Source organism: Leucoraja erinacea, chromosome 3, assembly GCF_028641065.1.
Source record: "Leucoraja erinacea ecotype New England chromosome 3, Leri_hhj_1, whole genome shotgun sequence".
Lineage (NCBI taxonomy): Eukaryota > Metazoa > Chordata > Chondrichthyes > Rajiformes > Rajidae > Leucoraja > Leucoraja erinaceus.
Window position 1 is genome coordinate 47,887,135 of NC_073379.1, and position 16,023 is coordinate 47,903,157.

At 43.8% G+C, this 16,023-nt stretch overlaps 1 protein-coding gene across 22 annotated transcripts in view; it reads left to right on the forward strand.

Annotated features, from left to right (window-relative positions):
• Window positions 1-16,023, forward strand: part of LOC129695551 (receptor-type tyrosine-protein phosphatase delta-like) — a 570,848-nt gene that overhangs the window by 549,212 nt on the left and 5,613 nt on the right. For all 22 annotated transcript variants that reach the window (XM_055632599.1, XM_055632618.1, XM_055632598.1 and 19 more), the window contains 2 exons: window positions 3,627-3,781; window positions 5,630-5,765. In XM_055632599.1, coding sequence (XP_055488574.1) covers window positions 3,627-3,781; window positions 5,630-5,765 — 291 coding nt within the window. The remainder of the gene's footprint in view (window positions 1-3,626; window positions 3,782-5,629; window positions 5,766-16,023) is intronic.

The following is a 16,023-nucleotide window of genomic DNA, read 5'->3' on the forward strand; positions in this document are numbered from 1 at the left end:
TCGGGCCAAAACCCTTCTTCAGACTGATAGGGGGTGGCGGGGAGAAGGAAGGACAAAGGAGGAGGAGGAGGAGCCCGAGGGCTGAGGGATGGGAGGAGACAGCCCGAGGGCTGAGGAAGGGGAGGAGACAGCAAGCGCTAACAAAATTAGGAGAATTCAATGTTCATGCCCACAGGATGCAGACTACCCAAGCGGAATATGAGGTGCTGTTCCTCCAATTTCTGGTGTTGCTCACTGGCCATGGAGGAGACCCAGGACAGAGAGGTCGGACGGGGAATAGAAGGGGGAATTGAAGTGCTCAGCCACCGGGAGGTCAGGCAGGTTCTTGCGGACCGAGCGGAGGTGTTCGGCGAAACGATCGCGGGAGTTGCGGAGGGAGCGGTCTTTGCGGAAGGCAGACATGGGGGGAGATGGGAAGATGTAGCGAGTAGTGGGGTCACGTTGGAGGTGGCGAAACTGACGGAGGATTACTTGTTGTATGTGACGGCTGGTGGGGTGAAAGGTGAGGACGAGGGGTACTCTGCCTTTGTTGCGAGTGCGGGGGTGGGGAGAGAGAGTAGTGTTGCGGGGTATGGAAGAGACCCTGGTGCGAGCCTCATCTATGGTGGAGGAGGGGAACCCCCGTTCCCTGAAGAATGAGGACATTTCAGATGCCCTGGTGTGGAACGTCTCCTCCTGGGAGCAGATGTGGCATAGACGGAGGAATTGGGAGTAGGGGATGGAGTCCTTACAGGAAGCGGGGTGGGAAGAAGTGTAATCCAGATAGCCATGGGAGTCAGTGGGTTTATAGTGGATGTCGGTCAGAAGTCTGTATCCTGCGATGGAGATAGTGAGGTCAAGGAATGGTTGGGAAGTGTCAGAAATAGTCCAGGTGTATTTGAGTGCCGGATGGAAGTTGGTGGTGAATTGGATGAAGTCAGTCTGTTGTGTGTGGGTGCAGGAGGTGGCACCAAAGCAGTCGTCAATGTAACGGAGGTAGAGGTCGGCGATTGGGCCCTGGTGCGTATTGAACAAGGATTGTTCAACGTACCTGACAAAGAGGCAGGCGTAGCTGGGGCCCATGCATGTGCCCATAGCTACGCCTTGTATTTGGTACCCCCAACGTGACCCCACCACTCGCCACATCTTCCCATCTCCCATGTCTGCCTTCCGCAAAGACCGCTCCCTCCGCAACTCCCGTGTCAATTCTTCCCTTCCCTCCCGTACCACCCCCCCCCCCGGGCACTTTCCGTTGCAACCGCAAGAAATGCAACACCTGTCCCTTTACTTCCCCCCTCGACTCCATTCAAGGACCCAAGCAGTCGTTCCAGGTGCGACAGAGGTTCACCTATACCTCCTCCAACCTCATCTATTCATCCGCTGCTCTAGATGTCAGCTGATCTACATCGGTGAGACTAAGCGGAGGTTGGGCGATCGTTTCGCCGAAGACCTCCGCTTGGTCCGCTAGAACCTACCTGACCTCCCGGTGGCTCAGCACTTCAACTCCCCCTCCCATTCCCCATCCGACCTCTCTGTCCTGGGTCTCCTCCATTGCCAGAGTGAGCAACACCGGAAATTGGAGGAACAGCGCCTCATATTCCGCTTGAGGAGTCTGCATCCTGTGGACATGAACATTGAATTCTCCCAATTTTGTTAGCCCTTGCTAGCTCCTCCTCTTCCTCAGCCCTCGGGCTGTCTCCTCCCATCTCTCAGCCCTCGGGCTCCTCCTCCTCCTTTGTCCTTCCTTCTCCCCGCCACCCCCTATCAGTCTGAAGAAGGGTTTCGGCCCGAAACTTTGCCTATTTCCTTCGCTCCATAGATGCTGCTGCACCCGCTGAGTTTCTCCAGCATTTTTGTGTACCATCGATTTTCGAGCATCTGCAGTTCCTTCTTGAACAGATCTATTTCAGTGCTGCTGCAATACTACTCAGCTGGATCTGAATACAAGAACAGGGATGGGACAGAGGAGAATGGAGTAACAATAGCAATACTAACGATTATAAAACTCACCATGGCTTCTTCTATACCCCGTAACTCTGCTCTCACTCCCCATCCCCCCCACTCGTAACAAGGGCAGAGTCCACCTTGTCCTCACCTTCCACCCTACCAGCCGTCACATACAACAAATAAGCCTCCAACATTTTCGCCACCTCCAACATGATCCCACCACTTGCCACATCTTCCCATCTCCTCCCTTGTCTGCTTTCCTGAGAGACCGCTCCATCCGTAACTCTCTGGTCAATACGTCCCTTCCCACCCGAACCACCCCCTCCCCAGGCACTTTCCCTTGCAACCGCAAGAAATGCTACGCTTGTCGCTTTACCTCCCCCCTTGACTCCATTCAAGGACCCAAGCTGTCTTTCCAGGTGTGGCAGAGGTTCACCTGCTCCTCCTCCAACCTCATCTATTGGATCCTATGCTCTAGATGTCAGTTGATCTACATCGGTGAGACCAAGCATAGGCTTGGCGATCGCTTAGCCGAACACCTCCGCTCGGTTGGCAATAACCAACTTGATCTCCCTGTGGCTCAGCACTTCTACTCCCCCTCGAAATTCCGAATCCAACCTTTCTGTCCTGGGCCTCCCCCATGGCCAGAGTGAGGGCCACCATAAATTGGAGGAGTAGCGCCACATATTTCGCTTGGGCAGTTTGCACTCCAGCGGTATGAACATTGACTTCTCTAATTTCAGGTGGTCCTTACTTTCTCCTCCCCTTCTCAGCTCTGCCTCAGCCTTCTGGCTCCTCCTCTTCCTTTCTTCCTCCCCACCCTCACATCAGTCTGAAGAAGAGCTTCGACCTGAAACCTTTCCTGTTTCCTTCGCTCCATAGATGCTGCCTCACCCGCTAAATTTCGCCAACATTTTTGTCTACCTTCGATTTTCCAGCATCTGCAGTTCCTTCTTAAAGATAAAACATAATATTTTAAAGGGCATGAAGTAATTTTGTTCCTGTTTCCTGGCTGGTATTCAGATTTAACGCTCAGCATCAGACCTAATAAACCAGCTCGATTGATGTACAATCTATTCAACTTCTTCATTCCAAGAAGATTGGTTTAGAAGTGATTTAACTAATTTTCTGTTATCAATACCAGTTTGAGATATGTAAACCTGGAGTTTTAGTATCTGTAATTTAATTTCTCTCCAGCTATACCTAATAAGATGAATATTGCAAATTGGCTAATAAATATGTTGCTCTTAATATTCATACGAATAGCATTTAATTTAAGCATTTGCCTTGCTGTGTATCAAGACTGCAAAGTTATCAACCTTTCTCATTCTAAAATCCCAAGCAATTTTTAAACAAGAACAACACTGAGCCGAAGGTTTAATGTTAAAATAAAGTGATACTGCATTCATTTAAAAGTACATGGGTTCAAAGACGGCAGTGCAATATTTTAAACTGTTACATCAAATTAATTGGCTATCTAGTTAATTGGTCTTTCCAAAAAAAAAAATTATGTGAGTGGCTCTGAAAAGCTTATATTTCTTCTGGAAATAAAAACATGCTGGAGATACTGAACAGGCCTAGCAGTGTCAGGTGGAAAGAGAAACAGTTTTAACAAAGGCCCTTCAGCTGAACTGTTTTTTGTGTGCCTATCTTGATTTGTATCCAACCATATTGTGTTCCTTTTCTATCGGGTGAAACAGGATGGTCAGTCACGCACGGTGAGGCAATTCCAATTTACTGACTGGCCAGAGCAAGGAGTGCCAAAGTCTGGAGAAGGGTTTATTGATTTCATTGGGCAAGTACACAAGACAAAAGAGCAATTTGGCCAGGATGGACCCATCAGTGTTCATTGTAGGTGAGTAATCTTTTTAATGTTCCTTGTCTTGATCGGTTGTACTGGGGAAGCAGTTAAAGCAAAAAAGGTAACTACATTTCCAGCCAGTAATAAAATACGTGTTCGTGCAGTGTAATGATAGTTTGGAGTGTTGCAAAGCAATGAATAAAATGGCACACAAGCTGCCACAATATGCCTTTTGAATATAACTATTGAAAAATCTTTAATGACCATGGGGTGCCGCATGTGTAAAAATTCAGGTTAATAATAACTTCACGTGAGGGATGAGATCTGAGAAACGCTGTGGAACTCTGATGTACTTGGCAAACCCAGGATGGGTGGTTTGAAATTCCTAACTAGTACTATTTCATATTCTGTTCTGAAAGAAATCTGATATCATCAACTTGGAATAAAGATGTCAGATTCTAGTTTATAGAGACAGGAATTTGATGCAGAATGTTTCAATCATTTGGACACAAGAAAACATGAGTAGGTCCACCAGGTCCTTTGCTATGATCATGGGTTGGTGCTGTATGGTGCCATCGTTTTTTGTCTGATTACTTTGTGCTCCACTAAATATTTCTCTCTCGTTCTTTTCCCTTCAAAGTTACTTTCTCCTCAGACCCCCTTTCTGCAAAAATATAAAACGTAACACAACATTCTGCCAATTTACTCATCTTTATCTTAGTAGGTTGGAGTTTTTAATGCACATTATTTGAAATGGGCATTAAAATGTAAAAAATAGTTCTGCAAACTTAAATATTTTTTATTTAATGCACATAGAAACATAGAAAATAGGTTCAGGAGTAGGCCATTCGGCCCTTCGAGCCTGCAACACCATTCAATATGATCATGGCTGATCATCCAACTCAGTATCCTGTACCTGCCTTCTCTCCATTAAATAAAACATATATTTTAATGTGCATTAAGTAAAGAAATATTTAAGTTCGCAGAAACGAATTATTTTTAATTATGTGCATTGAATAAAAAAAACTCTAAGTGTGTTTTGCACCATTCAGAACCATTTGCACAGCACATCACTTGGGGTGAAATTTGAGCAAAAGCCTAAAACCTGAGAATTTATGTATAGATTCTCAAACAGAATTATTTTGGGTCCAATTCCAGGTTAGGAACACTATTGCTTTTCTCCATTTCTTTTGTCTTATCTCAATGATGTCTTGCCCTGCGAGTTTTGGCTGTGCAACTTCACCTCAATGGAAATAATTGGTAAATTCGGCCGCTTAATAGCTAAAACCTCGGGCAATTTTTTTAAGATCATATTAATTTTAAATGCTTCATTCTTTCATTGGTGAGAAACTTGTGTTAAGGATAAAAGCCTGAAGGTCAAAAGAGAAGGCAAGAAATGATAAGCCATGAAATAACAGTTATATTGCAATCCTTAGATTGAGAAGGGGATAAAAAAGGCCAAACAGAACATATTATTTAACTGAAAGCAAAAGGCAGCCAACAAAGGCCACATCTATATTCAAACTTTTGCAGCATGGTTTAATTGTACAGACCAGAGCAATATTGAAAGCTTCAATGTCTATGTGGAAAGGCTCCCATTATTGTTGAAGTACACTGAATAGATGCTTTTACATTACAGCAATTAAAAGTGAACACTGTCAAATAAGTCAGTCATGTTTTTAAAAGCCTATTGCTCCACAGGCTTCACAGACTCTTTACGATCTCTGGTGCTTAGAGATATCGGCACTGTCTGGTGTGTTAATAGGGTTTACAGTAGCACATTCATACATAGTGGCTCTAGTATTATATTAAATAATTGCTTAGTGTGTGAGAAGCTATTACCAATGCAGTCTCTCAGACTTTTGATTGTCATTTAATTAACTGTTCTTTGTCTCCCCACAGTGCTGGTGTTGGGAGGACTGGTGTTTTCATAACACTTAGTATTGTATTGGAAAGAATGAGGTATGAGGGTGTTGTGGATATCTTTCAGACTGTCAAAATGCTTAGAACACAACGGCCAGCTATGGTACAAACAGAGGTAAGAAAATAAAGTTTAAAGCATTAGCTATTGCATTCTAATTTCCTGAAAATCAATTGATTCTTTGTTTAATTGGCTCCCATTTTGAGATAACAGCTGTGGCTTGATTGGTAGCAATCCTTTGTGATGAATCATTTGAATAAAAATTATTTTTTATTTACTGAAGCAGACTCAACAATTTTTAAATGACTTGTGTCAAGGCCGGAGGATGATCCCTTTGCAATGCATGGGACATCTGCTGGTTTTGGTGGCTACCGATGTGCGGGACTTGGATTGCCAGTGGCAACCCATACAATAAATAAGGCAAGGGGCCAGTAAACCTGATGAAATCCAATCCATTCATTGTGCTCCAGGTTCCAGATGGCTTCACCCATCCCGTGGTGCTGGAAGCCAGAGCCATTTCTCAGGTCTCACACACTATTAGAGCAGATGCAACATTACAGAGGGGGGAGGTGGAGAGTTGTGGTCCTCTGTGTTACCATAATGAATATGTAGTTGGTGCCAAGTGATTTCAATAACAGATGATTTATGCTACATTCCTTGCAAGTACCAACTGGTGACCAAACCAAGGCCCCCTCGACAGGATTCCTGCCTGCTTAGTTGGAAGATGATTTGTGCAATAATCAGACTTGGAGAGAGGCAGAAATGCAAAAATATCTGGCTGGAAATTAGAATGAAAAATGGAATGTGCATTAAATTAAAAATATTTAAGTTTGCAGAACACTTGGGCTGAATATTGAGCAAAACCAAAATCCTTAGGTGGCCCCTTTCAAATATATTTATAGATTCTCAAACAAAACTAATTTGGGTTCAGTCCCAAGTGAGGAACATTTTTGTTATAACAAGGATTAGCAGAATCTGTCTCTCACTATTGTTAACCAAATATACAAGGATACATGCATTACTATTTGCAAGTATCATTGGTCTCGGCTAACCTTCACTAAACCTGAGCTGGACCAAACATGTATAAAAATTAGTGAATTAAGGAAGTCAGTATTAGTTTAAAATATAATGGTGGAATATTTTGTTAAACCAAAAGCTGATCAATCTCAAGGTTCTGATCATCTGTATCGCAGAATTTTGAAAGAGAAGGCATTAGAAATAGTTATAGAAATTAGGTGCAGGAGTAGGCCATTCGGCCCTTCGAGCACCGCAAAATTGATACCTTTACCAGTCTAAAACGTGGGAAATCATGTGGAGATCATCATCCCATAGGGGTTATACCTTATCATTGATACCTTTTCCAAAATACTTAAAACTAAATGGGACCCAGATATAAAACTGATCATATTAGGTATGTCAAAGGCCTGTTCTAAACTAACGATATTTCAAAGAAGTTTCCTCAAATACGGCCTAATAATGGCGAAAAAATTAATACTTACATTTTGGAAACAGCCAACAGCTTAGGACTTTTTCTCGTTCTTTTCTATTTTAGCCCATCATTTTATCCTTTCTTTTCTTGTTCTCCCTTCGTTTCCTTTTTTTCTTTTTACTTAATTTAGGTTATAAGGTTAAAAATGAAGCTGTACAACAATTGTATAATTGTAGATGCAGAATGTTTTATCCTTGTACAATTGCTTCTAATAATAATTGTTTTTAAATAAATAAATAAAATAAATAGTTATCATCGATAGACTCTGGAATTACATCTTTGGTTTGGATGGAAGCAAATGTGAGCCCCCTTTTAACAAAATGACGAAATGCCAGAATCCATATTGAAGGATCTAAGAACAGAATTCCTTAAGAAAAATTCCTTAAGATTAATCTGCTCTTTAAGTATGTAAGGAGAAAATATACAATTAACGGTGTGATCCTTAACAGCATTGATGTACAGAGGGATCTTGGGGTCCAAGTCCATAATTACCTGAAAGTGACAACACAAGTATAGTATAAGAGTCGGGAAGACAAGATGCAGTTTTGGTTTGACGCATTTGGAGTTTAGCATGCAGTCCTAGTTACCTCATAACAAGAATGATATGGAGGCTTTAGAAAGGGTGCAGAGGAGGTTTACCAGAATGATGCTTGCATTGGAGAACATTAGCTACCTGGAGAGGTTGGACAGATTTGGATTGTTTACCCTGCAATGCTGGAGTTTTGGGAGGACCTGATTGAAGTATATTACGAGAGGCAGGGATAGGGTGGACGGTCAGAACCTATTTGTCAAGATGGAAATATCTGTGGGGCATAGCGGGACAACATGTAATGAAGGTTTGCAGGACAAGTTTATTGCACAGAGTGTGGTGAGTGCCTGAAACGTGCTGGTGGGGGTAGTGGTGGAGACACATATGATAGGCATTTAAGATACTTTTGGATAAGCACATGGATCTGCATGGAATGGAGGGATATGGATTATGTGCAGGCATAGGGTTGGTCTTGGTATCATGTTTGGCACAGACATTGTGGGCTGAAGGGCCTGTTCCTGTGCTATACTATACTATGTTCAATAAAATATTTGTACTGTTTTGGCCAACATTTAGGGATTGATCAAACACATATGAGCTGGATTATCTGTTTGTTTATGCTCATTTGAGTCAAGTTGGGGTGGTAAATGCCCGATGTGTGTCAGAAGAAACTGCAGATGCTGGTTTAAACCGAAGATAGACACAAAATGCTGGAGTAACTCTGCGGGACGTACAGCATCTCTGGAGAGGAGGAATGGGTGACGTTTCGGGTCCAGCCCTTCTTCAGACCGAGTCACAAAGAAGGGTCTCGCCACAAAATGTCACCCATTCCTTCTCTCCAGAGATGCTGCCTGTCCTGCTGTGTAACTCCAGCATTTTGTGTCTATCTTCGGTGAATGAGATGGATCAATTTCACCACATCTTTGACATCTCCTGCCCCATCTGAGACTTTGCACTGAAAAGTGCGATGTGAATACGCAGACACAAGTTAACAGTGCTGGCGTGTGAGAAACGTTGCATTCATATTAATTGGCAGCGCTGAGGACACTGAGTAGGCTTTTTAAAAGTTAGTGGCCCTTTTTACTGCTGTGCTATGATTAACTTTGAGCAAAATGAACATTTTTGTAAGGTACAGCTTTTACTGTTCCTTGCTTCAACTTCATACTTTGAACTAAGTTAAAAGCCACGTGGCGATCTGACTGTTGCAGATAGAGGCTCAACATTAATGGAACAATTTATTTGCGGAAATTATGTAATCTGGCATATTGCACTGTGCACTATTCAGCATTACACTCTCACAATGATGTCTGTGAAATGTTATAACCCCTATGGGATGATGATCTCCACATGATTTCCCACGTTTTAGACTGGAGCTGTGGTACATCTTTGAGCAGTTTGGCCACAACAATTCAGAGATCTGCTCAATCTTTCGAACTGATGTCATTGCTTAAAGCAAGCTTCTCCATATGGACAGGGAACAGGAAATAAAGGAGAACGGAGTTAACAGAATCCAAAAATTCTCTATTTCATGAGAAAGTATTAGCCAAGTAGACTTTAGGTCCTTCAGGATCACTGCTATATTCTTCATAGTCTGCCTGAATTTACTAGTCAAAATTGTTCCTTGTATGTGGTGCTTCTGCATTTCATTGGGTGACTTTCAGGCAGCATGGTGGCACAGCAGTGGAGTTGCTGCCTTACAGCACTTGCAGCTCCAGGGTCCCTGGTTCGATCCCTAATATCAGTACAGAGTTTGTACTTTCTCCCCGTGACCTGCGTGGGTTTTTTCCGAGATCTTCGGTTTCCTCCCACATTCCGCAGATGTATATGTTTGTAGGTTAATTGGCAAGGTATAAGTGTAAATTGTCCCTAGTGTGTGTTAATGTGCGGGGATCGTTGGTCGGCATGGACTCGGTGGGCCGAAGGGCCAATTTCCGTGCTGTATCTCTAAACTAAACTAAAAGACTTGATGGAACAGGGAAATATTTGGAAGTGTTCATGCAGCTGTCTCTTTCTCCTGACTGCCCTGCTTTGAGTTGAAGTCGTTTTGGGAACCGGTGCAGTGCAGAGCAATAGATTTTATAGCTTTCAACTACGAGTATTGTGGAAGGCAAAGCAGGAGATCCTTAGGTATTATTTGCACTCCCCAAATTCTCTTCTGAGTAAGTAAATCCCTGAGATAAGCAGTCACAAGTTGAGGCATTGATACATCTAGCTCCACTCAATATCCTCTATCCTATGGCTGCCTTATGGGCCTGTACCATTTGGGCAACTTTTTAGGCGACTGCAGGAGACTTTGCAGTCGCCACATGGTCACCGCATGTTCGCGGGTGGTTGCCGGGGAGTCGCCTTCATGGTCGTGATGAGTTCCCGCATTCTGGGAACTAGTCACGGCCTCATTTGAAAAATTAGCGGCGACTAGAATGAAGCCGCCATGGAGAGTAGCGAGAATTCACGTGCCGTAGGTGGGTCGTCAGGAGGTCCTAATGGGTCGCCAGGAGGTCGAAGGTTCTCATAGGTTCTCGTAGGTTGTAGCCGGTGCTGACTGGTGAATTTCATTGGCTCATTGGGGGAAAAAAAATAAGCAGTAGTTTTCAGAACTAAGTATAACTATCCGGGAATGTTAAATGTCCGCCGAACTTCACAGCCATTTATCTCTGGCTTCTTAAAAGTTGTCTCCACTCCTTCTCTCCTCCCTCCCCCCCTTCTTTTAAAGGACTTGCCGTACACTGTGTTTTAGGCTTCTTAATTACAGCGCCAACCGTCCTCTTCATCGTGGTGTGTGTCTGTATCACATTGGCTTTGCACCATGTGAATTTCACTCAGACAGCGCTCCCCCCGCTTGCCCTGTCCCCCGCCTGCATAACGGGCTGGTGCAGGAAGTGATATCTGTGTCTGTTCCACTCTGACAGTTGCCGGCCGTCGCCTGAAAAATCATCTAAATGGGACAGGCCCATTACACTAAATCTGATAGGTTTAACATAGCCATAGAAAGATAAAAGATTGGTGCAGGAGTAGGCCATTTGGCCCTTCGAGCCTGCACCGCCATTCAATATGATCATGGCTAATGATCCAACTCAGTATCCCGTACCTGCCTTCTCCCCATACCGCATGATCCCCTTAGCCACAAGGGGCACATCTAACTCCATCTTAAATATAGCCAATGAATTGGCCTCAACTACCTTCTGTGGCAGAGAATTCCAGAGATTCACTGTGTGAAAAATGGTTTTCTGATCTCAGTCCTAAAAGACTTCCCCCTTATCCATAAACTGTGACCCCTTGTTCTGGACTTCCCCAACATTGGGAACAATCTTCCTGCGTCTAGCCTGTCCAACCCCTTAAGAATTTTGTAAGTTTCTCTAAGATTCCCCCTCAATCTTCTAAATTCTAGTGAGTACAAGCCGAGTCTATCCAGTCTTTCTTCATATGAAAGTCCTAACAGGAATCAGACTGGGGAACCTACTCCCTCTATGGCAAGAATGTCTTTCCTCAGATTAGGAGACCAAAACTGTATGCAATACTCCAGGTGTGGTCTCACCAAGACCCTGTATAACTGCAGTAGAACCTCCCTGCTCCTACACTCAAATTATTTTGCTATGAATGCTAACATACCATTCGCTTTCATCACTGCCTGCTGCACCTGCATGCCTACTTTCAATGACTGGTGTACCATGACACCCAGGTCTCCTAGCATCCTCCTCACAGCTAACACTTCTCCCCAGCTTTGTGTCATCCGCAAACTTGGAGATGTTGCATTCAATTCCCTCGTCCAAATCATTAATATATATTGTAAATAGCTGGGGTCCCAGCACCGAGCCTTGCGGTTCCCCACTAGCCACTGCCTGCCATTGTGAAAAGGACCCGTTTACTCCTAATCTTTGCACAGCACAGTTGAGTTGCTGCCTTACAGCACCAGAGATCAGGTTTGATCCTGATTAAAGGTGTTGTACATTAGGTTTGTAGATTAATTTGTTTCTGTAAAATTTTAAATTGTCCCTAGTATGAAGGATAGTGCAAACGCATGGGGTGATCACTGGTCGGTGGGCTGAAGGGCCTGTTTACACACTGTATCTCTAAAGTTTAAAGTTTCAAGTTCTTTGTCACTGGCCTGCCTCCGGACTGCTGTGTGCAAGTGAATGGGTGAATGGTTTGCTGAGAGAGAGACCATTGGTTCCACCAGAGGCAGAGGATTCAGCAACTTTGTATCGTAAAGGTGCTGTCCAACTGCGGCAACCTAATCCGAGAGTTCAGAAGAGTTTTCCCTCGACTCATACTCACAGCATGGTCGACGCAAGGTCCAAGAAGGTCTTTGTAACTCTCCTTCATGCTCGAGAGTAGTCCCCGCGTACTCGAGGCCTCAGTTAGGTCGCGGTGTTTTTTTTAGCATGCTGAAAAATGCCCGCGAGTAAAATGGTCGCCATGGAAAAACATCAATATTTTTTTTAATTCGTAAGTTTAGTCTAGGTAGGTCGTAGGAGGTCGGCATGTTATTCGTAGATAATCGAGGGTAGTCGTAGATAGTCTTCAACATAGTCGAAGGGAGGTCGAAGGAGATCGGCCAAACTCTCCACTATTTGGTGTCCAATTTTCCCGAAGTTAGTCGAAGCTAGTCTTCAACATAGTCGAAGGAGGTCTTCAACATGACACTTTTTCCAAACTCTCATAAACTCTTCTAAACTCGCCAATTAGGTCGCCTCAATGGGACAGCCCCTTTACTTGCAGCTACCAGCAAGATAAACTGTAATGGTTCGCTTAAGTATTCTTTATTCCATAAACAAGTAATGGTCCGCTTAACTATTCTATCTCTCTACACTACATTGTGGAGTCCCGTGAAGAACAATTGAAAGCATTAAATAAACAAAGGTGAACATTTTTGCAACTTCACTGAGGGAGGGATTCACCTTTGGTAACCAGCACTGAGTTGTTGTGCTTGCCACATTCCCTAGCCCCATTGACATTGGTGGAGCTTGGTTTGCAGAGGTGTGACCACCCAGCAGGCAAAACCTGTGTGTGTACATGTTCAGCACCAGCAAAATGAGTCAAGTTTCTCCACCAAAAGCCAGGCTAATTTTAAAGCAAAGGATGGTCATTATTTCCTCTGCATGGCTGTTGATTGCTGAGTTTTGGCCTATTGCCTGATACCCCCTGGCTCCATGGGCTGCATTCTGCAGAAGGAATGCATTGTGTTTGTTGGCTGCTGCAGCCTCCAGATCCTGCAATAACATTCAAGATGAATGGAGTTCATGGGGGAATGCAAGGGAATTGTGAAGCGGGATGAGGATTTCAATACTGGCAGGAACTGCAGGATTCAGGGAAGGTTGACACGAGTACAGACATGATTCGCGTCCTGGATCAGGAAACGTGGCGCCAAGCGATGCATTCATTTCCAACCTGGCGAGGTCATCAAACATCTACCATCGCAGCAAGGAGATCCTTAGGATTATGAGCCCTTGTTAAGTTTAGGCTCGTGGGATAAAAAAGCTTCTCAGTAATCTTCAAAGCTTGTTTTTTTTTTCCATTTAATTTTATTCATTACTAGACTAAGTGGGACCTGTTGGTCCCACTTAGGGCTGGTCCCCCAATGCAATATTCCACCTCTCCACCAATTCCAATATTGGTGGCCAGTGGGGGGCTTTCTGGAGTACTAGTATGGGTGTTGTGGGCTGAAGGGACATTGTGGGCCAAATGGATTCTTGGGGTGGCAGCTCATTCACAGCTGGTGGGCTGGCAGTTGACTCACGGCTATTCCTTGAAATTCAAGCAGGGTGCAAGGCCACCAAATTCAATTGTAGTTTCATACCACTTCAAGCAGGGTACAAGGCCACCAAATTCACATGCAGTTTCCTATCACTTCTAGCAGGGTGCAAGGCCACCAAATTCAAGTGCAGTTTCCGACTACTTCAAGCAGGGTGCAAGGCCACCCAATTCAAATGCAGTTTAATACCACTTCAAGCAGGGTGCAAGGCCACCAAATTCTAGTGCAGTTTCATGCCACTTCAAGTAGGGTGCAAGGCTACTAAATTCAAGTGCAGTTTCATACCATTTCAAGCAGGGCGCAATGCCACCAAATTCAAATGCAACTTCATACCATTTCATGCAGGGTGCCAGGCCACCTAATTCAAATGCAGTTTCATACCATTTCAAGCAGGGTGAAACCACCATAAAACCACACAAAACACCACATAAACACACTCACAGTTCAGTAGACAATCAGTATGTTCATTTGATTCACAGCTCAGACTCCCTCCCCCATCTTGCAGAGACTGGGCCATTCCCACACTTCTGGGTTTTATAATCCCTCCCCCCTCCCACCAGAAGGGGCGTGGCCTTCATGGCGTGATTTACAGGAGAGAGATACAAGATACATTTAATTGTCATTTGGACCCCTTGAGGTCCAAACGAAATGCCGTTTCTCAACATTTTTTAAACACTAACAACACTTTTATTTTTCATTGATGGGAAGAATCTTCCGCACTTGATGAGCGGAGGGGGACTAAGTAAGATGGCCAAAAATCACAGCCATATGTGGTAGCGTTTTATCTAAAATGAATATACAGAGCAAAGAGGAAGTTGTCAAGTTTAGACTTTTAATCATTTGCTGTGCTTTATTTCAAACCAACCACCACCAACCATTTGCTGTGCTTTATTTCAAACCAACCACCACCAACCATTTGCTGTGCTTTATTTCAACCCAACCACATTTTCATTTTCAAACCACATTAAGGGCACTCAAGGTCAGTAAAACCACTCACAGTTTAGTAGACATGTGTTCAGTGTTATTCACAGCTCAGACTGAGAGACGTGACCCTCTCACTTCCCCCATCTTGCAGAGACTGACTGAGGCACTCAACACTTCCAGGTTTTATAGTCCCCCCGGAAGGGGCGTGACCTTCAGGAGAGAGAATCTCGACATTTTTAAAACACTAATAACTCTTTTATTTTTAATCGATGGGAAAAATCCTCTTGTCCCGCGCAGTGGAGGGGGACTCTGAGTAAGATGGCCAAAAAATCACAGCTGTAAGTGGCAGTGTTTTATCTAAAATCAATATACAGAACTCCAGGAAGTGGTCAAGATCAGACTTTTAGTAATATAGATAACACTCCCTCTTCCAATATAAAGAGAAAATGCTGGAAATGTTCAACGGATTATCCGGCATCTATGGAATGAGAAACAGAAGTACTGTTTCGGGTTGAAGACACTTTATCAGACCTTGTAAATGTATGAGGCCTCTGCTGATTGCTGAAGACTATTGTTCCTTCTGTGGAATGGCTTAACTTGCTTAATTTCTCCCTATAGCTCAGGCCCTCATGTCCTGACAACATCCTCATAAATATATGCACTCTTTCCATCTTAATGACACCCTTCCTATATCAGGGTGACCAAACCTGAACACAATATTCCAAATGCGGCCTCACCAGAGATTGTTGTACAAGTGTAACATAACGTCCTAGCTTCTATACTCATTACCCTGACTGATGAAAGCCAATGTACCAAAAACCTTCTTTACCACCCTATATACCCATGAAGCCACTTTCATGGAACTATGTACAACATTCCCAGGGCCCTACAATTTACTGGGGAAGTCTTGCCCCGGTTTGAATTTGCAAAATGCAACACCTTGTACTTATCTGCATTAAACTCCATTAAACATTCCTCAGCCCACTTGCCATGCTATTAATTGTCCCATGTTCCCCAGACTTCATGTCTTTCTCCACAGTAAAAACATAGGAAAAATACTCATTGAGTACTCCTTGATAGTGTTTGAATGGGTGATTCCATTATTGGAAAAGGTCTGGCAGGCTAGTTTTTGGAATCTCCATTGCTTTGCGATGATGTCCTTTGGAAATCTTATTGTCCACAGGGAAGTTTCTCAGCCCAGCTTTAGGCAGAGTATTATACCATTGTACACTGATAACACCTTCCTTCATTTGGTAGCACAGTGACACAGCAGTAGAGCTGCTGCTTCACAAATCCAGTGACTCAAGCTCAAACCTGACTCACTAGAGTTTGCATGTTCACCCTGTGACTGCGAGGGTTTCCTCTAGGTGCTCCAATCTCCCCCCACATCCAAAAAACATTCCAGCTGGTAAATTATTCCTCGTATACGGATGAGTGATAGAATCTGGGAGGAATTGATGGAAATATGAAGATAAAATGAGATTAACGTTAGATTAGTGTAGATGGGTACTTGATGGTCAGCATGGATTCAGTGGGCTGAAGGGACTGTTTTCATGCTGTATGACCTTATGACTCCATGACACCTACATTTCTGTGGTCTTCCTCCATAACCTGCAAGTATGATGGTGTGTCCATCAAGGAGCAAATGAGCTCATTTTATTGCTTCAACTATACAAGCTTT